Raw genomic sequence first — 24,508 nt, 5'->3', positions numbered from 1 at the left:
TCATTTTGTTTTGTATGCGATGAAGAACTGTAGTATGAGTAGTTTCCTTTGTGAAACATGCAGTGAACTTCATTACTTAAAATTAACATTTTTCCCTGTTTTGTTTTCTGTATTGGAACTTACTGTTGTCTACTAGTTATCTTTTTGCCACAAGATAGAAAAAACATAATATTTATGTAAGAGTATGATGGCAGCAGATTTCTGACAAGCCCCATTTACATGGTACATTGTTCCAAAGAATGTTTGAGTAGAAAATACAGAAGCACTATACAAACCTATTATTACATTTGAGAAATCATTAGCCTCAAAGGAGTAATAATGGTATGCTATTAAAACCATGAATACATTTTTAGTATCTGTATTGAAAAAAAAACTTTATAAATATGTAAATTTCTGTTCAACAAATCCAAAATAAAATGCACTAAAAAACTGATATGTAGACAAAAGTTTATTTACACCATACAACATTTTAAATATTTTATACACAGCTGCAGCAGAGAAAGCTTCTCAGAGCTTTCTAGAGAAAACTGCAATAATAAAGATGTGAAATATATTATTCATATAAAAGTGAGATTATTACTTTATTGCATTTAAAGCAATGAAGAATGTAGCTCAACAAACATTCATTTAATGACAAAAACTTTGCTTTTATATTATAAAGTAAAAAGTGTAGTAATGGCCAAACAGACTGTTATAAACTTTAAAAACTGCATAAATATATACATTGTGCTTCATGGTGAAGTTTTTTGAAAACTAAACCATATGAAGCGGTTACAACATGAATCGTTGCTTGAGGTTTATCTATAAAGATTACCTTACAAATCCATTCCACGGGTACTTACAACACAGGATGGTCAGAACTGTACACCTGGTCATCTCTCCACTAGCCTGACTAGTGAGAAGTTACCATATGAAAACACCACTGACATTTGGCACATGAAGGTCCTGACATAAGATAGTCACACTGTCCAGATAGAAATGTCAGGCTTCCCAAGTCTTAAGTGTCAGTGCAATAAATTGTTTTGTCTCTACCTCAGTCCATTTTGATTTTGTTAAACTTCTGTTTGAAAATCACCCTCTTGCACATCCAGAGGCAAATTCAGACACTTCTCCCACTCTGCCGGCCTCAGTTCCAAAGCATCCTTTGCCTCTGTGTCTAAGACATTGATTGTGGTGTAATGCGGGTATTCACTGGGGTTTTTGAAAGTGTCCCATGGATTCTTGTTTGGTGCTGGGTTTTCCTGTTGAGAACAGAGGGAAAGAGAGTCATTTATGTGAGGACTAGGATCACCGCTAGTTGAAGTTTCCAGGAAGAGAGCGTGTTTGTAATCTTAATCCAATTTCTATGATGCAGAGATGACTTGAAAATATGGCCAACTGCGGGAAATAGTTTTTGATTTTAGTTTTATTTCATTGAACAAACTGATGAATACCTTCTCTAAGTTACCCAACAATTTTCTAGGAATCAAAGGAAGTGAACACTAGTATAGAAGGCAAAGTAGGCGATGTTTTGTTTGGGGCATGTTGTGAATTGTCAGTATGGCCATATGTTGAAGTAGGAAGGAGAGTTAAGTCACCACTAAGATTAAATGTAGAAAATGTAAGTATTGTGACAGAAATTTGGTGAGATTAGCAGATTTGAGGTCTTGTGGGGCATATTATTTAACAATAAAAAGTCACTCAAGGTAACAGTATTTCATTAAATAATTTAGAACACTATGCCTAGTTTTTCTCAAGAAATTAACATTTTAGAATATTTAAATGCTGCTATATTCTCTTGTTTTGTGGGTCTTTTTGTTGTAGAATACAGAGATTCACTAAAACTAATAATTATTGAAGAGATAAAATTTAACTGTTTATCTAAGTACTTTTTTAAACTTTTAATTGTATACCAATGAATTCTATCAGGTTTGAAAGATGTTTCCCTTTTGAAAATCACTGCCTTTTAATTTCTACTGGCTCTTTATTTATATTTTTCAGAATTATTAAAATGATCTTAGAAGCTTAATATTCCAATTTCCTTTTTATTTTTCATTATAGAATGTCATGTTTAGTGAGAATATTATAGTTGTTGAATGTAAACCTTCCCTGCTCCCCAAATCTGGCCTTTAACTGATTATAACTAATTATCAAGTGAACATAAAATAGGTACTTGAATTACTATCCAAATTCCACTCAATATATTAAACATCATCTGTAGAAATACTTATCATACTTAAGCCAGGTGCAGTGATGTGTGCCTGTAATTCTAGCTACGTGGGAAGCTGAGGTAGGAGGATTGCGTAAGTCCAAGAGTGTGAGACCAGTCTGGGCAACATAAAAAACCCAAAACCAAAAACCAAAACAACAACAAAAACACTTATCACAACTGGAAATTAAATTAATAAAATATTTAATGCATTAGATGTTTTCAGCACTGATTAAACTTACTCCCGAGAATATATGGGGAAGAAAGGTTAATAGTAAACATTTAATAAAAGGTTAATTTTTAAGATGTGTGGAGGGAATTAATTAATTCTGCTTTAGTCAAATGTTCTAAAGTCTCATGAATTATAGTCTTGTAGCTCTCCCTCTACCTTATCCTTCCTTTCTTTCCTCTCCCCCTACCTTATCCTTCCTTTCTTTCCTCTCCCCCTCTCTGCTTCCCTTCAATCAATATTTATTTATCAGCTGCTCTGTGCCAGACACCATATTAGCTACCAGGGAGGATGAAGTCATAATCAGCATGGTCCACTAAGAAGCTCAAGATTTAAAGCCTGATACATGCAGGTCCAAATTCCAGTTCCTCCACTTCAGATGAATGCGATTTTAAACAAGTGATTTTATTTTTCTGAACCTCAGCCTGAATATCTGCAAAACAGAGATATGCTTTATATTGTGGGCCAAGGAGTTGGCAGAACATGTGGATTAATGCCTACTTTGTGGGGTTTCAAAAATATAAAAAATGGGGTAACCTAGAATAATGCCTGGAGAATTTAATAAACACTCAATATATAGTAGCCATACTTATTACAGAAGGGTTTATAGTTAAATGGAGGTTAAAACATGTTAATATTTATATCTATCATCTAGGAAAAGTGCTATGGGAATTCAGAGAAGGGTAGAGAGATGGCTTCTTTATATGGGAAACACATAAAACTTTCTGAGAAAAGTGACATTAGGGCCAGAATAGAGGGCTGGGCTTGGCCATGAACACATATGTGTGGTTGGAGGCCTGGTGGCTGAATGGCACACTGGGAAGTAAAAATCCAGAGAGCATGGAGATGGGAAAACCATGAGAACAGTGACCTATCTATTTTAGTTGGCATAAAAAAGAATAGCAGAAAAGTAGGCAGAAGGTGAAGTGGAAGCCAGATCATAAGGGATTCTGAATGCCTGGCTACTAAATTTGGAATTTATTTTGTAGGCAATAGGGAGATGTTGAACGTTTAGGGGCACTATGGTGAGACCTGAATCATCAAACATCAACTGAAAGGCTTACTGTTTCAAATTCTGCTGAATCAGATCCATAGTGGACTCATTTATCATAGACAAGGGTTGTGTCTATAGGAGATTTCTGGGAATCCTTAGTTTGACAGAAGGTCCAATTAGCTCAATCCTGAAAGAACTCACACTGTTTAAAGTGTTAGCTCATTTGCTTGGAATATATAGGGGTTCCATTATGTGTGGAACAGATATGATTTCAAAGATCAACCATTATGGATATGTGAACTAAAATGGCCAATTTTAAACTTTGTCAGAAAATCTACATTCTAATTTCAAATGGTATTATTGTCACTACATGACCTATTGAATTCCTGAGAGGTTCTATTAGTGGGTAATACATTAATTCATAATTCATAAATTGTGGCTTTCGGCTAATCTTTAGCATCCCAAGTCACTCCCAGCTCAACTGGGGTTCTCATTATTATTCACAAATGTGTGGATGCCCTTTAGGTTAGAGCCTTCTTTAGTGGTAAAAAAAACTACTGCACCCAGAAGTCAGAGTGGGAACAAGATCTGCAGGGAGTAGGGAGGGACCTCGTTGTCAGCGTATGGTACCCAGGAGTGACTCATCCTCCTGTGTGTTGGGTGTGATAAGAGAGGAGCCTACAGATTCTCATACTGAAAAGTGTAATATCGTCAATGGTCCAAGTAAATGATGAACTGTGGAGCAGTCCAAAGGGATCATTGAATTTGGTGGTGAGAGCTGTAGGTGCCAGGAAAGGTTTCAATGGAGGTATGAATCTTATGATAAAAACTTCAAAGTTAGTGTAAGTCTCCGAATTTATGCAGCTGTTTTTTGTTTATGTATGTTTTGCACTTGAGTACAGAATAAGGAGCTGTAGTTAAACAGATGCATATTTGTTAAAGGCTCAAAAATTACAAATTCCATATAAGCCAACGTGCACAAAGCTTCCCAAAATGCTAATTTGGTCTTAAGCTGCATCAGTAGAAATAGGATGTTCGGTAAACAGAGTTCAGAGCCACCCAAAAATATGGCAGGGCTGCCTGAGCATACCCCATAGTTCATGGATCCAGAGCACACTGGCTGTCCACTTGTGGATAGGTCCCTTCCTCCCTTCATCCATCTATCCTTTCCTCTTTTGTCCTTTCCTTTTTTTCTTCCTTCCTCTCTCTCTTCTTTCATTCCTCTCTCTCTTCTTTCATCCCTTTTTCTTCCAACCTACCAACATTTGGGTATGAAGCAAAAAAGAGTATGCTTATTTTTAAAAAGTAAGAATTTGCAAAAGCTACTTGGGGGAAAGAGATCTTGACTGAATGGTTTGTGAGACACACACAACGTAAAATAGTTTCTTCTCTGGATATAAGTGTCTTCTCTTTTTTAGTGTGATTTAAATGTTTTCCTGCCTGGAAGCAAGGAAATGGACTAAATGGTTTTTTGGTTTCTCTTTGATTCCCCAAATTCTATTATTCTACGTAATTACCATCATTTGCAGTGCCAGGCAGGTGCTGTGAGTTAGCAGCCCAGAAAAAAAAAAAAAAAAAAAAAGAAAGAAAGAAAAACTCCTTTATTTGAGATTTTAAAAAAGTCTTTCTCCACCCAATTATGCAATTTTTCATTAATAATGTGCCACTACAAATTATGTGACTAAATTAAGGATAATGAACTCACTCGTGCTCATTATTAATCAAAACCAAATAAGGAAGTTGCATTTTTTTTTCTCTCTCTTCTCAGATATTTAGGATGACAGTCAAGCAGCAATGACAATTCTATCCTCTCCACTCCTAACCTTCCAAATGGTAAATATTTATAAATCTCTTCTAGAAGAGGCATGTTGCTGCAGAGATGTGATGTAATTAGTAGACTATTTTTTGTTGTCAGGAAACTGAGATACAGATAGTTGTGCCATTAATGATTTAATACCCAGACCATACAACAAGGGGAAATTACAATCATATTATAGCAGTTAGCCAGCTGTATCTGTTGCATAAGACTTTTAGATTTGTAAATATAACCCTCTCCTTTTCTAAGTAATGAAGTTTCTTCAATTATTTCATTGTTAGATTTTACTATTTCAAAATGTGTAGCTAATGTGTTTAGGTCTAATCTCAATGGTGTAATTCTCATTTGCATGTTAGCTAAAAATTGATAGCTTTCTATGAGGAGGAGTAGAAGAGGAAGATCCACTCATTATGAATGAAGTGTTTTCTATTTGCCTAGCATTTGATTGGTGATAACAAATACTACATGATTCCTACTTTAAGGAGAAAAATTGATGAACAAGAAACTATTAAGAGACCAATTAAGAGTTAAAGTGTGTATTTCTTATAGCCTTCTTTTAACACAGATTGAACGATCATAGCTATACTATAAATCAATAGCAGCCATGATAGCTTACTACAACCGGCATTGTACCAGTACTGAGAGGAATAAAAGAAAAACATAAAGATATATAAATGCTTACTCTTTAGCTCTTCAGAAGCTAACATTACTAATCAGGAAGCTAGGGCTAAGTCTCATAAAATACATATGGAAGAATCACTAGATTAAGAAGGTGACCAAACATCATCTACTTTAGAAAAATATGAATATTGATGTCTGGAAAAGAAGATGGACCATCCAGGGACTGCAAAGAGTATGAGGCAAAGAAAGAGCCCCACATTTGGGCGAAGGAGAAGAGCTGGTGTCAGATGGCAGTCCCAGCTCTATGTCTTATAGCTGAGCCTCAGCTTCCTAACCTATAAGGTGCTTCCTAACCTACTTGCTTTTGAAAGTGTTGTAATGACTGAAGATACATATTAATTACTGTTTTCTATGCTCCATTTAGGAGGGTGAAATTGAAGTTTAGAAACCTGAGTTGGGTGACTTGCTTAAGATCAGATAGTTCTCGATTGAGCTTTCAACTAGTATACTGATTTCTAGAGTCCTGGTCCAGCGCTCTTATAATTATGTAAACTTCTGTGAAGCTATGAGTATGCCATAAACATAGTAATTGTACAAAGTTATTTTATTTGATGAAGTCCTGTACTAAGATTGTAATAGTGTGAATGAATGAGAAGAGAATGGTCACAGTTAATAACCAGAGTCCCCAGTGTTGATGTGTGTACGAAAATTCCTACCAAAAAATAAGTAAATCTCCTGGAGACAAAAATCTATCACTCTGGTTTCAGGTAACAACTTCATATACACAAAACAATTACATTTATGTCAGACATTCAAATGAAAATGGAAATGTTAACCCAAAGGGATATTCGAAAAGAAAATTAATTTTAACTCTGATAGTAAAATGATCAGATGAAGCCAACATAGTTTTGATATGTAACCAATTCTAACTAAAGCTTATAAATGAGGATATGTGAAATATCAACAAAATGCCTAAAGATTCTGCCATTCCTAATTTGTCTTGGTAGACTTTCCAAAGTACGTTTTTGAGGCTTATACTTTTTTTTCTATGTAGGCTCGTTTTATGTTCCCACGATAAGGAGGTCCTGGAAGGCAGGAATAATATCTGGCATCATGCATCTTCTACTCAGGCATTGAAGCAAAGCATACTTACCATACTGCTCGTATTTGGTATATCCCGAAATCTGTCCAAAGTTTGAAATTTCTGATTTAGCTCTTGAAATAGTTCCATATGCCTCTTCCTTGTATGCATGACCTTCTGCAAAAGAGAACAAGATAGCTCTCATCCCCAACTTGATGTATGTTTTTCAAACAAGAGATTCAATACTTTTGCTTTAATAATAAGGATAATCAAGTTTGGCAGGAACCAGGAGGTCCTACAAGATGCACAAATGCAAATAAGTTGCACCAAATCATTGTCTCATATTCAGCACTTCTTACACATTAATAATTGGCTTTTTCTTTCACTTACAAGACTACGAAAAAAAAAAAAAGGTTTTCTTGTGGGTACATTAAAAATGTACCAGTCATTTCTGAGTAAGATTTTCATTATTCAAAAGTTAAAGCTGTTTTACAAAAACAGTTATAATATTTTTAAAATGTTAAAAAACTCGAACTGGTAAAGCACCCAGTCCCTGATGTTTGTCATGGGAAATATTACTTTTTTATGTCTTATTTCTGTAAACACTAAATTCCTAGTTGGCTGTACTAGAGTGGGAGCAAAATCCCAAACCCTGCCATTAAGGCTGAATCAAAGCACTAAAGTGTCTGAAATATATGTGGGATGTAAAACCTTGCATTTTCCATGTGCATAATGATTAAGCTTCATAGGAGGCAAATCTGACCCATAGATTTCATCAATTTGTTTAAGAGATGGTACAGATTCTTAACAATTAGGGTTCAGAGCATAAATTGTGTGGCTGATATGCTTCTAAAATCACAGATACAAATATATTCATACTTCTCATCCCTGGTTACACCCTTTTCTCCCAACTTCACCATAACTCAACAAATGGAGTCAAATAAAAATGACCTTGGGGTAAGTATCATGGGGTGAATCTTGTTCAATTACAGATCATTTCAGAACCCCAAAGAAGAGTTAGATAATAAGTACCCTGTATTTGTAATTGTTATTTTAAAGGAGAAAATGTCTTCCTCCGTTTTGATTTTTTAAAGTTAAAAATCAGTATTTTGGTGATTCTCCAAGACTATGCCTTCATATTTTGTAAGATTTTACTGTATTTTAAGCATATGCCTCATAACTTACCATTTGTTCATGTGGTTTGCATAGGTATATTATATCTATGTTTAAGCTAGAATTTGAATATTTGGTCCATTGTTTTAATTAGCAAATATTTTCAAAAATAAGGATTTGTTTTGGAAAAAAATATATAGTTGGGAAAGCTGTAATGCCTAATTTCCTTCTAAAAGACACTGCAGAGAAACACTTTACCTCCTTGAGGAAAAGGAAAAGGGCAAAAGACAAAAACAATGGAATCTTTAACACATTAAAAAAGCCTGTTCTCTCCTATGCAAGTTTAATTTCCTGTATTTAATAAATATGTATCTAGGCAATACATTATTTAGCTCATTTCTTTCCTTTCACTAGCCTACTTTTATGTGAGAGATTTCTGTCATTTTATGTCTTGCAACAATCAGTTTCTGTCTTTGCTCCTTTTGGCTCTAGGAGTTGGCTGTGTGAGAATCAGGTGTTTGAGGACAAGAACATGGCAACATTACTCATGATAGGGACATGAAACATAGCAAGCAATTATAGAGCGATTAACTTCCCATCAGTTTGGGGGAGAATATACAAAACAGATTTGCAGGATTAATAGAGAAACACCAGGCAAACATAATTTGACTAGTGATGGCTTGTGGGGATTTAGGAGAGAGAGGATTTGCATAAGCAGCTCAATGGGGAGATTCTGAGGACCCTGTCAGTTGCAAACATAAAGTAGCACATTCTTTCCTTCGGGAGACAAACACTTTCATGCAGTACCAGGTTCTAAGACACTGATTAAAATATGGATTTGTGTATAAGGAACACTTAAAAAAAAACTATTGTAGTTAGAAAACTGGATCTGCTTCTAACTTACAAATTTCATTTTTCATAATAGTGAATCTTTTTATATAGAGTTATTTTCTTCTATGGTACAGTAGGGGTGATGTACTGACATTTTTCTAGAGATAGTTTATTCCATCATTTACTACATACTTACGAGCATCACATATTGTGCTAGATGCTCAGGTAATGATGTTGCACAAAATGATTGAGTTCCTGATCTCTTATAGCTTGCAGTCTAATGGAGGACACAGGCATAATAATTCAAATAAATGTAAAACTGTAAGTGTGATAAAGAAAACATATGGTGCTGCTATGAAAGTGATAGGATAATTTGCTAAGATAAATCCAAGTGAGGCAATTCCCTCATTTTAATATATCCATTTTTAATTTGAAATTCCTCGAATTAGTTATTCCCATGGTCTTATTTGTCTATCCTCTCTTTTCCATTTTCTAGGATTCAGAAAGTTTCTAGCTCAATTTTTAAGTCTATGCTGGAATCCCCTCTTTCAATGGGATCTTTCCTTTTCAAGTACAAGAAACTCATTCTCTTCTAAGACAGTTGATGCCAAAGGCATAGCACCCTTATTTTGAGATGAGCATCTGATGATTTTTGTTTGTGAAGTCTCCAATTATCCTTCATCTTGTGAGGAATCTGACTTTGCTTTGGGGAACTATACCTTCCCATGTTGCTGGAAATGTCCGTTGACATTCCTACTATTCTCTGGCCAAGAGGTGAATTATTCTGTCCCCTTCCAACAGTTACTTCATTAGTCAAAGTCACCTAATGTTTGTTGCTGCCAAATATACTAGATAAAGCATTTTTAAGAAGCAAACCAAGCATCAAATACATTCCATGGAAAAGAAGATATACTAGCTGATTGGAGGTTTTATAATTATATTCTGATTGAACGGGTAGTACCTAATTCAGAACTGGGTGGATCATATTTCAAATAATTGGATTGCTATGAAAGTCTAAAAAGTATACAGGAAAAATATAAAGGGATGCTGGTCACCAATATTGTATAACCAGAAACCATTTTGATATTTTCTACATGGGTTTATTAAAGCTATTAAAGCTCAAGGACACTGAAATGAATATGGAAGCAAATGAAAAATGTGTATGCTGAAATATGGGGCCCTTGCTACCTAGAAACATTAATGGCAAATACATCCTCATGCCAAATATTCATTCTAATTTGAACTGCCACCTTGGCACTGCCAGAAATAACCATAGCAATGATGGCCTGGATTTCTGGCAGAAGTATCACATTATAGCTCTCACTGTCTCACTGACAAGTCATGTCTCTGACATGAACTCAGTTTGATTGTCCATGCATGATTTCTTCTTGTTCATAGACTCAAGTAGATCACCCAGCCTTTAAAATAAAGAAGATTCCATTGATAAGAATGCCAGCTTCACAGTGAACACTGGAGAGTTTATAACCCAACAATATTCTGGGGCAACAACTTAGGTGTGGTTTTAGTTTTCACATGTACTAAAGATTTCCTCTTATTTATTTACTTGTATGAGTATTTATTTGTAGCACTGATGCCTATAATGAGTTGCCACTTGCTTAGAAGTTTTCATGCTTATAAATCTATTGGTCTATTTCATTTGGCTATTTTTTTATGTTTAGTGACATTAGGGTTTATCCGATTGCCTTTTTCTTTCTTTTCTAATTTAAGACCCCTGCTTTTTAAAGAAATCGACTTCTGTCAAAAACTGAACTTATAACTGAGTTTTCAAAATGTGTAATAATGAGAAAATTCTAACCTGTGGATTTTCTATTTAAATAAAGATATATTCTGATTGACAATATCTACATATCTATAGAATTCAGGTGGCTGTCAAATATTATATGCATCTTTTGCAATAAAGATAAGAGCATGATAATGTTTCCTTGCATTCATATTAATATCACACAACATTTCTGGAAGCTGCATATGAATCCCCATCCTGAGAGGACCACTAATCTAACTGCACAAAAAATATGCTCTCCTGAGTAGCTTATTTCAAAAGACCCCTTTCCTTGTATACATTTTAAATGCAAGAGAATTAGTCTTTGCAGTCCTTTAATTGTTGATATTAGAGAAAAAGTGATGCTATAAAATAAAGCACATTCATCGTATTTCAGATATTTGAGAAAAATGAAGATGGAAAGCCACCTGTATGTCTGGAGTACCTGCTATATCCCAAGAACTCTCCTAGACCATTTAAATACTTGGAATATGTCAAGTCTGATAGCATATTTCTCCAAGTTGGATCTAGAGAAATGCGTATTTAGATCTCAGTTGTATCACTTTTAAGTTGTGTGGTCTGAAGTGTAAAATCTAATCTCCTTTTAGTCCCAGTTTCAGTAATCAGACTTACCTTGCAGGGTAATTTTGAAGATTTAAAAAAGGATATAAAACACTTATCACTGGGCCACACAGATAAAAGCCACTTAAGAAATGGCAGCCATTATTATCTTTATTAATCCTCACAATAACTCTGGGAGGTAAAGCCATTATCTCCACTTTACTGATTAGAAAACTTAAGCTCAAGGAGGCTAAGTAAGTTTCCCAAGCTCACACAAGTGGTGAACAAGCTGGAATTCTTTCTGAATTCCACATCAATTCTCTTTGCTTGCTGCTATCTTAGACGTATCTCATAGATCCAGGGAGCACTCTTCTTTAGACTATTCAGGTGTGTAATTATGTCTTGTTAAAATGGAAAATGAGACAAAACAATCCAGGATGGGCTAGGTACTCTCCGTAGTGAGCCCATAAACTCTACAGATATTGACCACCCTGCAGCTATTCCATAGTACTGCAATTATATTTTTCATGGCTGGTCTTCATATTTTGTCTCTGAACAGTTCCTGGGCAATGACTTATTTGTCTGTATATCACTGGCACCTAGCACAGCATTTGGCATTCAGCAGGTGCTCAATAAAAGTATACTGAATACCTTAAATGAACAAGACAGCACAGGCATATAGGCCACGGAAGGTGAGTGCAATATGGAAGGCCATTATAAATGTCGTCTTCTCTTCTAAAAGAGGTCTTCCCAATGGAAGAATGGCTCATTTACTGGCCCCAGACAAGAGCTTTGCCTCCTCATTCTGATTTTATTGTGTTCCTTTCTTTTCAATACAAATGGCTTATAAACGGGCTTAGAACAAACTGTTTACAAATTTTCACTTTTAATTCATAAGTGTGAATCACAGAGTTGAAGCTTAAGTCTAAATTATTTATCAGAGAGGTAGTTATGGTATACAGATTTTAGAAGCTGAAATAAATTGTTAGAGAAAGTTGGAGAATCTCCTAGCCATTAACTTTATAGTATGAGGTCTGGAAATCATGGGCTCATGGGAATTATAAACCAGTTTCCATGAATTATGTTTTCCAGCCTTAGAACTTTATACACCTACAATGCCATTGCCCATATCTGCTAAGATGAACCTGTGGTTCTTCTTCTTTACTGGTTTGCATGAGTCCTGCAAGGGGTGGAAAATTGTGACAACTTCCTCCCCATCGTAAGGGTCATGGCCAATGTTTCTAACCTCTACCACAAAAGACAAGGGTGGGTTAGAGAATTTCTTTATGGCTGGCTTCTAGATAAAAAGGTATGGGAAGGTTAGAGTAGTATTTTTTAATTTTTTTGACTTGTTTTGGGGAAAAGAAGTTCTCCTTACTATGATCCGATTTGGTGAAGAGGAATTCTGGTATCTATGACTTACTTTGGAGGAGAATAAGGGGCCAGTGACAGGAGGGAAAGAGAAGATCAGAGAGATCCTGGTTCTGAGGTTGCTTCTGAGGCCTTTCAATGTTCTTAGTTCAAAGCACTCAGTATGCCAAATCACCATACTCTGGGGTATCATTTTCTGAGCCCTGTATTCCTCTCTCCAGAGTAGGTTGTTGACTATTAGCCTAAAGTGAATGTCAAAACTCATATTAAGGAAACAATGCACACTAGGGTTTTAGCTTAGTTCCTAAAGCAGTGTTGTGAAAGGGGGATGATTTCCTTGGCTGGAGTCTCAATGTTTCCCTCACATGGAACTATGGAACTTGTAGACCCATTTTCAGTGTCTATGTTTCTTTTCTTTTCTTTTCTCTCTCTTTTTTTTTTTTTTTGAGACGGAGTTTCACTCTGTCGCCCAGGCTGGAGTGCAGTGGCATGATCTTGGCTCACTGCAAGCTCTGCTTCCTGGGTTCACGCCATTCTCCTGCCTCAGCCTCCCGAGTAGTTGGGACTACAGGTGCCCGCCAGCACGCCCGGCTAATTTTTTGTATTTTTAGTAGAGACGGTGTTTCACTGTGTTAGCCAGAATGGTCTCGATCTCCTGACCTCGTGATCCGCCCGCCTCGGCCTCCCAAAGTGCTGGGATTACAGGCGTGAGTCACTGCACCCGGCCTCAGCGTCTATGTTTCAAATATGTTTCTGTTTGAATAAATATGATGCCAGAGTTTAAAACAAATGAGATAAAGTGTCTGAAAACAGCAAAAATTAGTTGCCTATTTTTTTATTTTGCCACTGTCAATCCTGAGTGTCCTTGCTGTAAATGCATAATTTTGCAACAGTTTAAATTTAGTTATATATATATATATAAATAAAGAAGGCTATTGTCTAGGACTAAATTGCTCAAACTTTTCCTCTAAAAGTACCCAGATTGCCTAATGGAGTGCCCTTACTGCTGGGGCTCAGGGACAGAGCAGGAAGAAGTCTGCTATGAACAAGACATTTCTTTGAAATTTTATACCTTACACTTAGAAATTAAAATATATTTTGATTTTTATGTCACAATTTAGCTGTGTTTATAGTGATATTGAATTAATATAAATGATATCTTTCTTGGCTATCATCACCCAAATCTCCTTGTAAAAAATCAAGCCCCCATGAAAATGGGGATTTGTGATTACCCCGTGTCTGTGTCTTCTTTTGCCCTCTGTCCACAATCACTGTCTCCCAGTTTGAGAAGTACGAAAATAGTGGAGGTATGGAGCTCATTAAAAACTCAAAGAAACATCCTAAAATGTTTTTAAAAGGCTACATAGGCCAGGGACAGTAGATCATGCTTATAATCCCAGTATTTTGGGAGTCTGAGGCAAGGGAATCACATGAGCCCTGGAGTTTGAGACTGGCCTGGGCAACATGGTAAGACCCATCTCTAAAAAAAAACAAAACAAAACATAAATTAGCCAAGCATGGTGGCACATGCGTGTGGTCCCAGCTATTAGGAGGCTGACGTGAGAGGATTCCTTGAACCCAGGAGGCAGAGGTTGCAACGAGCCAAGATTGCACCACTGCACTGCAGTGTGAATAACAAAGCCAGCCTCTGTCAAAAAAAAAAAAAAAAAAAAAAAAGCTATATACTTTTCATGGAAAACTGTGAAAATTTTTATCTCTGCATTTTTGGAAGTGAAGATTAAAAAACCATATCTATATGACAAGTATATGGATACCAGTTTTTTGTTGTTGTTGCTTGTTTGTTTTTACTTTTTTTTGAGATTGAGTCTCACTTTGTTGTCCAGGCTGAAGTACAGTGGCATGATCTTGGTTCACTGCAACCTCCATCTCCTGGGTTCAATTGATTCTCCTGCCTCAGCCTCCCAAGTAGCTGGGATTACAGGCATGCACCACCGTGCCCAGCTAATTTTTGTATTTTCAGTAGAGACCCGGTTTCATGGATACTTCTTTATCCATATATTTTTAACATAGAATGGATACTGTTATCTATTAGTGTTTCAGAATGAATGTCTGCAATTGTGGTTCTGGAAATTCTTAGAGCCCAAATCTCGACACAAGACAGACAATTAGAACAACTTACCTAATTGTCTGTTTTAACATCATATTAGGAACCTTTATTCTAAAATATTAAAATGGAACTCACCCTGACTAGATGTCTTCTTGATTTCCCTAGTTCTGTTACTGGTACTAGCAGACACCCAGGCTCAGAACTGGAGAGGATTCTTTTCTCTGCTCCCTCACCCTTTCACCCTATGCTCAGTTAAGGACCAAATTCCACAGATTCTGCCTCTGCAGAGTCTTCTCATTGCTTTCTCTTCCTACCACCTCCAGGAAGTGGACTTTCATTACCTACCACATTAGCCAATCCTAATTGGTACTTCTGCTTCTCCTTTCACCCTGCTATACAATCTATCCTCCCTGTTACTGACATACTCATCTTTTTACAACCCAGAGTATAGCAAATCATTCTGCACTGAAACAGCAACAACAAGCAAACAAAATATAATAGAAAAAGCTTAGCAGCTTTTAGTAGCAAATTAAATAAAAATCCCTCCTGGAGTATAAGGCATGGTTTCTAAATTACTCACTTTAGTCTCTTCTTCCATAGACCCCTGTTTAGGTAAATTTTGACTTACTTGTTGTTTCTTAAGAATACCACAGATTAGCCAACCCACATGCCTTTTCCTCCTCCTAGAATTTCTACCTGCCATTTTTCTATCTCCTTGAGTTATATCTAATGTGGATATCTTTGAAATTCAGTGTGGCTATCTTTGAAATGTCTCTTCCATTGTCGTCCATTTTTTATGCTAGTCTCTGCCTTAATTCAGGTACAGTGTCCAATAACATTTTGTTAAAGCAAACCGGATGGAAAAGTAATTCAATTTTTTCACCATTTAAAAAAATAATTCCTGAATGCTTATTAGGTACTAGGACCTCCGGAGCTGGGCATACAAATTCAATAAGGCATTTGGTTACAGAACACAAGAATATCACTACAGTATTTTCTGTATATTTTCCAGAAAGCAAGAATCCAGAAATGCAATGCTGTTCTAGAGACTGTCTACATGAAAGGGCTATTCCCCTGGTATGACATTAACTAGCCACAAGAGTTTTAGGGATATATGAGTTGGCAGAATATTATCATAGTGTGTAGACTCTGGGGAGTGTGTTAGGCTTAAAGCCTGAAGCAAAGATGCTTTCAGAAGTCCAAGAGGCAGTCTGTCAGTGGCAAAATGTTTAAGCTGGCCATTGTATGATAAAGCTTGCAGGGGGAGCAGGAGGGTCAGAGAGCTTGATAAAAATTTAATTAATCTAGCCTGAATTAAGAGGGGGACAAGCTGGACTTTCCCTCAAGAACCACCCACAAAATATAAATAGGTTGTATTACAATTCATTAGCATTTATATCTGGCAATAAGTTTTCTAAACACAATCCATGAAATATCGGCCACATAACTGCTATAGCACATAAAACATAAAAGGGAAATAGCTCTAAACAATTTGTAGGGTAAAAGTAATGTCTCAAAGTTCCCACCCGCCCCCACCGAATTTTGATACCTATAGTAAACGTAGTGATTACAGCAATTCAAGAGCTAAAGACATGTCTGGGGTTCTCGTGTTGCAATTTCTCTTCTTTATCAGGAAATGTTTTATTAACAACATGGTTTTATGGGTGGAATACTAAGCATAGAAATAAATATAAGCTTAAGGAATATGCTACCAGTTGCCATAGAGAATAGATGAAAAAAGAACAGTTTTTCCAATGCTCCAAGTGACACAGTATGATTAGATTTCTTTTCAGTGTTTGTGATTACATAACTTAGGTTGGTTGAATTAAGGCTTAATTTTAGATCTAGTTTTTTCTTTTACTATATTTTGCCACTGATGCCTAGGTGGGTTAATTCCTTCCTCCTCTCTTTTATACTAACATAACAATTTATTGCTTTTAGACAAGGATATATACTGTCCGATTCTCTATTTCTGGCTACCTGAAGAATTAATATTAAAAAGCCATAAAATATCTGTTCTTGAAAGGCACTAAATAATCTAAAGGCAAAGATTGCTGAATATTGTCTATTCAAATTTATATTCTTGATACTTTTATGCTAAAAACTTTGGATGCAATAAAATATATATTCAGTGCTAAGTTACTACAATGAGGCTGCATCAGTATTAAAACTTTCTATTTAATCGTAGATAAAAGATTCCTTATCATTACTTTGTATCTTGTAGTCTGAAATGTTACTGAAAAGAACCAGTTATCCTTGGACTCCATTCAGGGTAAACCATTGTTGACCATTGCAGTAAATAAAAACAAGTCTTAGTTTTGACACATGATGTACATTGTAGAGCTACAAAATTCATCTAAATAAATGAAATGACTGAACTTGGAGTAGTTAGCATGTCCTGGGAAGCTTCTGTAATTTTAGGAGTATCAATTAAGAGTATTGAGTTCTATGTATGTATCACAAGGGTACAAATATACTGGAGAAATATGTAATGTATTGTATCCAATTATGTTAGCAGACTATGAATCATATTCAATTATCAACATACATAAGTACATTTTATATGATGCTTAAACATCATTAATTTTCTGTTTAGCATAACCTCCTCAGATGGTATGATTTCAGTAATTTGCAGTAACAGTATTATAGCATCAATATAAATTCAATGTAAATTGGAAAATGAAAATTTTCATCTTGTTTGTATCTGTGAAAAGGCATTTACTAAACACAGGAGCACATTGAATCAATAGCTTCTATTGAGAAAAAAAGTATCTGAATGTACTGCAGAGAACCTAAATAGCAGGAATCAGAAGATGAAACAAGTAATTTTCAGAGAAAGCCTAGCTAACCAGCCTAAGCATGTTCACAGGATCTCTTCAGGTAGTCACTGAAGTAAAACCAAGAAAATTGCTTTAAATATAAAAATCAGGAAGTTGACATTCCCCCTCCCTACAAACAATCAACCAGGTTCAGCTCCTAACATAAATTGTTCACTTATCTTAGTATGTATAAAACAGATTCCTCACTTGTCCAGAAAATCTGTTTAGCATATACTTAAAGTAATTCAAACTTTAAAAATTTCATGCTATACAAGATAAATTTTAATTAAAATGTTTGACTTATTTAATTAAATTAGTACATAATATCATTACATGGCTGCATAAAGTCCTAATCTTTAAGTAATTATATATCAATTTTGAATTCAAGTAATTAAAATTCTAAAATAATTCATATAAACTTACCTCAAAGTCAAGGTCTGAATATCGTGATTTTCTTCTCTGTAAGATATATTTTTAAAAAGAAGGAAAAAAAACCAATAAAGTTATGTTTAGTCACTCAAACAAAATGAAAAATCATCATTTTCATTAAAGATAATCCTGCTTGTTTTATACATATTTCCTTCACATAAGGAAAAATGTAAAATATTATGTAATTTTCATGAATCATGAAAAATTTTATGATTTTGAAATATCCTGTTCACAATTTTCTATTTTTACTTTGAACTTCTTTTAAAATTGAAGAATATAAAAATACAGAATATTTCTCATTTTGACCTCTTAACCCAAATTTTTAGTAAGGAGAAATTGTTCCTATGAAAACTCAGACAGACATTTCAATCTTGAAAGAGACTTTAGGCTTACTACAGCAAAACTACAGACAAACAGGATTAAAAGTTGTATAGGAAAAATTGTCTAGTTACCTTGACATCTTCAACCAACGTCTAGTTTTCATTTCTACCAAATTCTACCCAATCCTCTAAGTCCCAAAGTTCTTCATAAGTCTCACCCACATATTTCTTGTAATTTGATAGTCCTCCATGACAGAAAAGTCCTTCTCATTGCTAGTCCTGAGGAACTAATGTATTTGTTCTAGTTCAGCAAAACAAACTATTCCACACCCCAGTAAAATGTCGATTTACATGTAAATGTCTCACAGTGTTTCTCTATGGCTCCATCTTTGTTACACAGTTTCTGAAATCTAGTTATAGATAAAATGCATTAATAAAATAATGAAGACTGATACAACCAGAAAACAGGATTAAAATGAAATTAATACAATTCATGTGATATGATTTTCATGATATTAGTATAAAGTATTCTTAGCAAACTTTTAGTATAGATTTTTAAAATTTTGAATTTTTTGATGACAGAGGGAATGAAACAGGGAGAATTAACAAACAAAGTATGCAATATTCAGGTAGTTGGAAAAATATATAAACCTTTGGGCAAAATTTTGTTTCATTTTTCCCGTGCTCCCATCCCAAAACCTACAAACTTCGATAATTTAATAGGAAACCATACCCAAGATAGGTAGGAGACTCTAGTCTGCATTTTAACTGTTGAACATTAGGAGAGACAGAAAAGAAGCATTAATGTAGTTTCTTGAAAACTATGATTAAATTTCTGCAGCTACAGTTACAATTGTCACGACAAAATCAGAACCTCACTGTATACCTAATCCCCAAACCATGTTTCAGTAGACAAAAGGGGACATGCCAAAAGAAAGGTTTCATGTTTTAAGTGAAAATTTCCTGAAATAATTTTATTTCAGTGAAGCTGTTTAAGACTGAAAATGCAGTCTTCAAGCACAATCAAGGAGAGGGCTAAAAGGAGACTGCTTTATTAAATGAAAACTCAGCATGTTGATCTCACTTTCTTCTTGTCTCCAACAGCATCTCAGCCTTGCCGTGGTGACATCCAGGAAGGAGAAAAGTATCTGTGAAAGCACTGAGCCCAGTCCTCTTTTGCAGTCTCCCCACCACTATTGTTATCTAACTGTGTTGTGTGAAAACCAGGCTCCAGTGTACTGCGCCACACTTTGCTGCAATATGCTAGACTAAATGTCAGTGCTTCCATTCTGCTCTTGTATACCTTGCTTTCTTGGCACTGTGACTAAGCAGGACATTTTTGTCAGTATACATTAAGCAAGATTCTCTCTTAATACAGCAAAATTTAAGGCTGGAAACAGTTCTAAGCAATAATTATAAAGCATGAGTCACGAGCTTTGCATTTTATTTGAAACTTAAATAGTGAAATCTTATGAAAAAGATTTAGAAGCAAGAGCAAAAGACAGGAACCTAGAAGATCACCAGAGATAGATTCTGTTTCTGAGAGCAGGTATGTCAATGTGAAATAGGGAAGGAAAATGGATACACTCATATAAGTAGACTCTCTCCTATTTAATTTTATTAAAATTAAATTCTAATATAAGGCGTAGCATAACTGGCAGTCTTGAAGGATTAGACTAAGGAATGAACAAATCAAACAAACAAATTTTAATCAAAAGAACCTAAAGATGGTGGTGGGATTTGGAGTGGATGCAAAATAAAGCAGTAGAGCCTTAAAAATTGGAGAGTGGGAAAAAAATGACAGATTTTTACAGTCCAAATGAGTTAAAAATGTGTGTAATGTGATTCAGGTTTCCACAATACTGACCAAGTGTTTCAACCTTTTGTTGTTTATATAGCACTTCCACATTTGCACATGCTACCCACCCGTGGGATGGTCGGATACAATATTATTTATTTTCCTTATTTTATGAATAAGAAAAATTGAAGGTCAGTGGAGTTAAAATTACTTGCCCACTTCACCTGGGTGGTAAGCAAATGAGTTGGGCTCCAAACTCAGGACTTCTGACTCCAAGCCCAGCATTTTATTTACTATCTCTTGCTGTCTTCTCAGTAATATAAGAGTGCTATGTTACAACAAAAATGCCTGTGATGTTTTGCTAATTGTTACCAAACTCAGCAAAAATAACAATAGATGACCCAGTCAGTCCAAGTCTGACTTTCTAAGCATAAAGCAAGGTCAAGCAGATTAACTTTTCCTTGTCAATTGCATTTTGAAGGAGAGAAAAAAAAAAAAACCTAGCAATTTGATATTTACATATTTGAGAAAATATCTGTGTTGAGTAAAATAACTTAGAAACTAATATGCAATCATTTATAAGCAATGATATAATAACAAACAGTAGGAGACTTCTCCACCTCCAGACATGACTCTCTCCTTTTTTTTTTTTTTTTTTTTTTTGAAATAGTCTTGCTCTGTCACCTAGGCCGGGGTTCAGTGGCACGATCACAGCTCACTGCAGCCTCAACATTCAGGGCTCAAGTGATCTCTCCACCTCAGCCCTCCTAGTAGCTGGGACTATAAACATGTGCCACAACACCTGGCTAAGTTTTTCAATTTTTGTAGAGATAAGATTTTGTCTTGTTGCCTAGAATGATCTTGAACTCCTGGGCTCAAGCGATCCACCTGCCTTGGTCTCTCAAAGTGCTGAGATTACAGGCGTGAGCCCCATTCCAGCCTTAGTTTATCTAAAAGGGGCATGAGGCATTGGGAAATTGATGGTGTAAAGAAAGAATAAGAACATTCAATTCTGTTCGGTTTTGGTCTGTTTCCACCTTTGGTATACAAACAGCGTATTGGAAAGTCTTTCAAAGTGTTGAAGTTTATTGAAACCTTGACTTGCATGTTTATTCAAATGTCTTTCTGAGCTCTCTAAAATATTAATTCCAGAGAAGAAAGTGGTTAGAAATAATGGTTACGTATGTTTTAAATTAAGAACCAACTGAGAAAAGTGGTCAAGTCATAACAATTTTTCTGATAATCTGATAACTTTTAAAAATTCTACATGTAAATTTAATATAAGCCATGTGATATTGAATTATTTTATGAAGATACAAATCCCTCTGTACCTATATTCCAATTTTCCAAATAAACTAATGTAAATAATCCTTTTTCTCACAGTAGGTAATGGAATCCTTCTATGCTGTTTCCTCTTCCTAATTTCTATGCTGTTTCCTCTTCTTAATTTCTCACTTAGAACTCATCCCAACTTGTATTCTATTCTCAATATTCCATTAAAATTCTTCTTGCTGACTGTCTCTGATGAGCTCCATCTGGTCAAATTCCAAGGTCAATTTTCTGTCCATCTTATTGGACACTCAGAAGCTTTTGAAAGTTAATCATTTCCTCATTAAAGCACTCATCAACTCTCAGTCTTTTTATTTTTCCTCCTCTTACTTGCTGCAGCTTATGCTGAAGTCCCCTTTGTTGGCACTCCCACATCCCTGCCTTCTAAATGTTGAGTTCCTGGGCTCTCTTCTTTCTCTTATTCTCTTCCGGATACCATAATTCACTCCCATGATTTAGCATACCATCTTTTAAGTTGCAGACATCCTTTATTCCTCCTGCCTTTCCCATGATAGAAAATGCTGGATTTCTAGTCGGTCAAGCCAGAGACTTAGGAGTCATCCTTCCTTCCTTTCTGTCCCTCGTCTTCCACATTCAATCCACCAGCATATGCCATCTGTTCTATCTCTGAAATACATCTTGTTCTGCCCACTGTTTTCTATCTCCACTTTCACCTCCATGGTCAAAGAAACCGTTATCTCTTGTCTGGATTACTTCAGTAGCTTTCTGACTGTCATCCAACTTTCTGTTCTGTCTCCTCTCCTAAAACCTCTGGCCTCTAATCCTTTACTTTCTAAACAACCAAAGTTATGGATGAATGGATAGATGGATAGATGAATGCATGGAAAAATCATTGTGACAATCTTTTGCTTAACAGTCCTCATTTGCTTCCATTGCTTTACAAGACTCTGCAAAGTCTGGTCTCTCCTTTCCATTTTAACTTCATCTTAAGGAGTTCAACATTAGCTTCACAGGTATTCTGATCTTATGAGAATATGCCAAAACTCTTTTCTACCTCAGGATCACTGCACTTACAGTTTCTTTTGCCTGAAAAGTTCCCTCAGCTCCTTGCAAGCCACATTACTTCTCAATTTTATTTCTTACAGTAAATGACACTTTCAAATGCTTCCCAGACCACCTTATCTCAAGAAGTCTCTCCCTTTCATTCCATAGTTATTACCCAGTACTGCACACTATTTCATTCATTGCTTTAATGGTTAATTGTCTGTCTCTTCCATAGGGTGTATTCTCCACAGGGGCAAGATCCATTTCTATCTTGATTACATTTATATCCACAGCATCTAGCAGAGGGTATGGCACAATAGGAAACATTCACAAAATTATTGGCAAATGATTAAAGGAGCTGCATGATAACAGTCAAAGGTATTCAAAAGAATGTGACTTTCTATTTTTGTTTTGTTGTTGTTGCTTTTCTTGGGCATACTCTGAGAGAATTTGTTTAAGCAAGTAGACTAAACACACAATGAAAACCATTATGAGTAGGTCAACTGACAGCTAAGAGAATCAACACAATTTGCAGGAAGGCAGGCCTATCACTAATAGAAAGGAGAAATTCTTTACAATGATTTAAAAGTGAGAAAATGTACAACAGTATGAAGGTACTCAAAGGAATACTTAGTGAATGTATGCATAGAGGCATTTCTCCACATCTAAGTCTTGTCAAATGATGAATAATTTCTCAAAGGGAATACTTCATTGTTTTTGTCACTGCAAATTAAGCTGGACAAGACACTAGAAGATTCATGGCAAGTAATAAATTCCACTGACTAATGAATGGCAATATGACTGCCATTAAAATTTCTATTATAAAGTGAGCAATAAACCTACTTGTAAGGAGAAAGCTCTGGTAGCAAATCCATTAAAAATAGCGGTGGCAATGATATCTGAGATTAATTAATTTTTTTAAATGACTTCTATTCAAGCTAATTTTGTTTGTATGCCTGCAACAGAGACAAAATTCTGTAATCCAGGAGTAAAAGCAAAACAGTAAAAAATGGCAAGTCTTCCTTTCATCAGACTTACATGAGAAAAAAATATTAAAAAAAGTTGTTTCTGCACATGGTCAATTTTATAATGGTTTCTGTTAGTGACAGAGTGCCCTAGTTCCTAAGCGAGGCCATAACATTTTGTCTAATATTCTGAATATTGATTTAACTCAGCATTCAAGCTTCTTTGCAGAAATTCAGGGCATAACGGTAATGACATAATAATAACATAATCTTACATCTAAAGTGCTTCTTACAATTTCAAAGGTTTTTCATGTACATTATCTAATTTGATCCTCACAACAGCTGTAAGGGAGGCACCTGTAATGTGATATTATTGCTAAAATATTTTACCTTTAAAAACCATTATGCTGAGAACTCTATCATTCATGTCCAGAGAAAAACTGATGTATAAAAATTTAGCCTAGAATGGTGTCTCTTTCTGGCCATTACAAATTGAGACACACTTATTTGGTTTCCGACATAGAGGTAAGCTTATACACAAATAGACAAGCTAGAGCAACAAAACCTTCTATTTTGGATAACAGTTTTGTAATGTAGTATCTAACTCTTATCAGTTATTAAGTTTTTATTGGTAAGAAAAATTAAGGCAAGAACAACAGAAACCACTTAAGGTGTTTACATTTCAGCAAGATGGTCTACAAAAATTTAAATGATAGAAGAACTGAGACAGCACATAGGAGACCATGCAGTAACCCAGGGATTAGCAGAAGAGGTCAGTATACCTCCTAGGCTGGACAGATAAAAGGAGAGGGCAGAGTGACTTAAGCCCATGGGTTGCAGCACCTGGCATATACTGGAAGCACTGTGGGAACTACACCAGACATACAAGGTGCTCCCCAAAGCATACAGAGTAAGGGAGAAAGATCCCAGGTTTCCCTCTTTTCCTCAACCTCTACTCTCTCACCAGTGCTTTCTGTTGACAGAACCCAGCCAAAAGCCAGTGACTCAAGAACTTGAATTAACCTTGAAAGATACAAGGAAAAGAGTGAAGAATGGACCATGTGCTTAACATGTTCAATATGTGCACATAAGTTGGAAAGACTCTTGAGTGAAAAACCACTTACTATTTAAATCTAACGTCTACAACCTGCTAAAGTAAATGCCACAGCTTCAATGATTCAGAACAAATA

The 24,508-nt window shown here is 35.5% G+C and overlaps 1 protein-coding gene across 5 annotated transcripts in view; it reads right to left on the bottom strand.

Annotated features, from left to right (window-relative positions):
* Positions 1 to 430: 430 nt before the first annotated feature.
* ADGRB3 (adhesion G protein-coupled receptor B3) overlaps positions 431 to 24,508 on the bottom strand; it is a 747,311-nt gene continuing 723,233 nt past the window's right edge. For all 5 annotated transcript variants that reach the window (XM_050787501.1, XM_050787503.1, XM_050787500.1 and 2 more), the window contains 3 exons: positions 17,896 to 17,931; positions 7,002 to 7,106; positions 431 to 1,241 (listed from right to left, as the gene is read on the bottom strand). In XM_050787501.1, coding sequence (XP_050643458.1) covers positions 1,053 to 1,241; positions 7,002 to 7,106; positions 17,896 to 17,931 — 330 coding nt within the window. In that variant the 3' untranslated portion in view covers positions 431 to 1,052. The remainder of the gene's footprint in view (positions 1,242 to 7,001; positions 7,107 to 17,895; positions 17,932 to 24,508) is intronic.

The sequence above is a fragment of the Macaca thibetana genome, chromosome 4 (genome assembly GCF_024542745.1).
Source record: "Macaca thibetana thibetana isolate TM-01 chromosome 4, ASM2454274v1, whole genome shotgun sequence".
Lineage (NCBI taxonomy): Eukaryota > Metazoa > Chordata > Mammalia > Primates > Cercopithecidae > Macaca > Macaca thibetana.
Note: the sequence above shows the minus strand (reverse complement) of the source record. Positions and strands in the feature narration are given on the sequence as shown.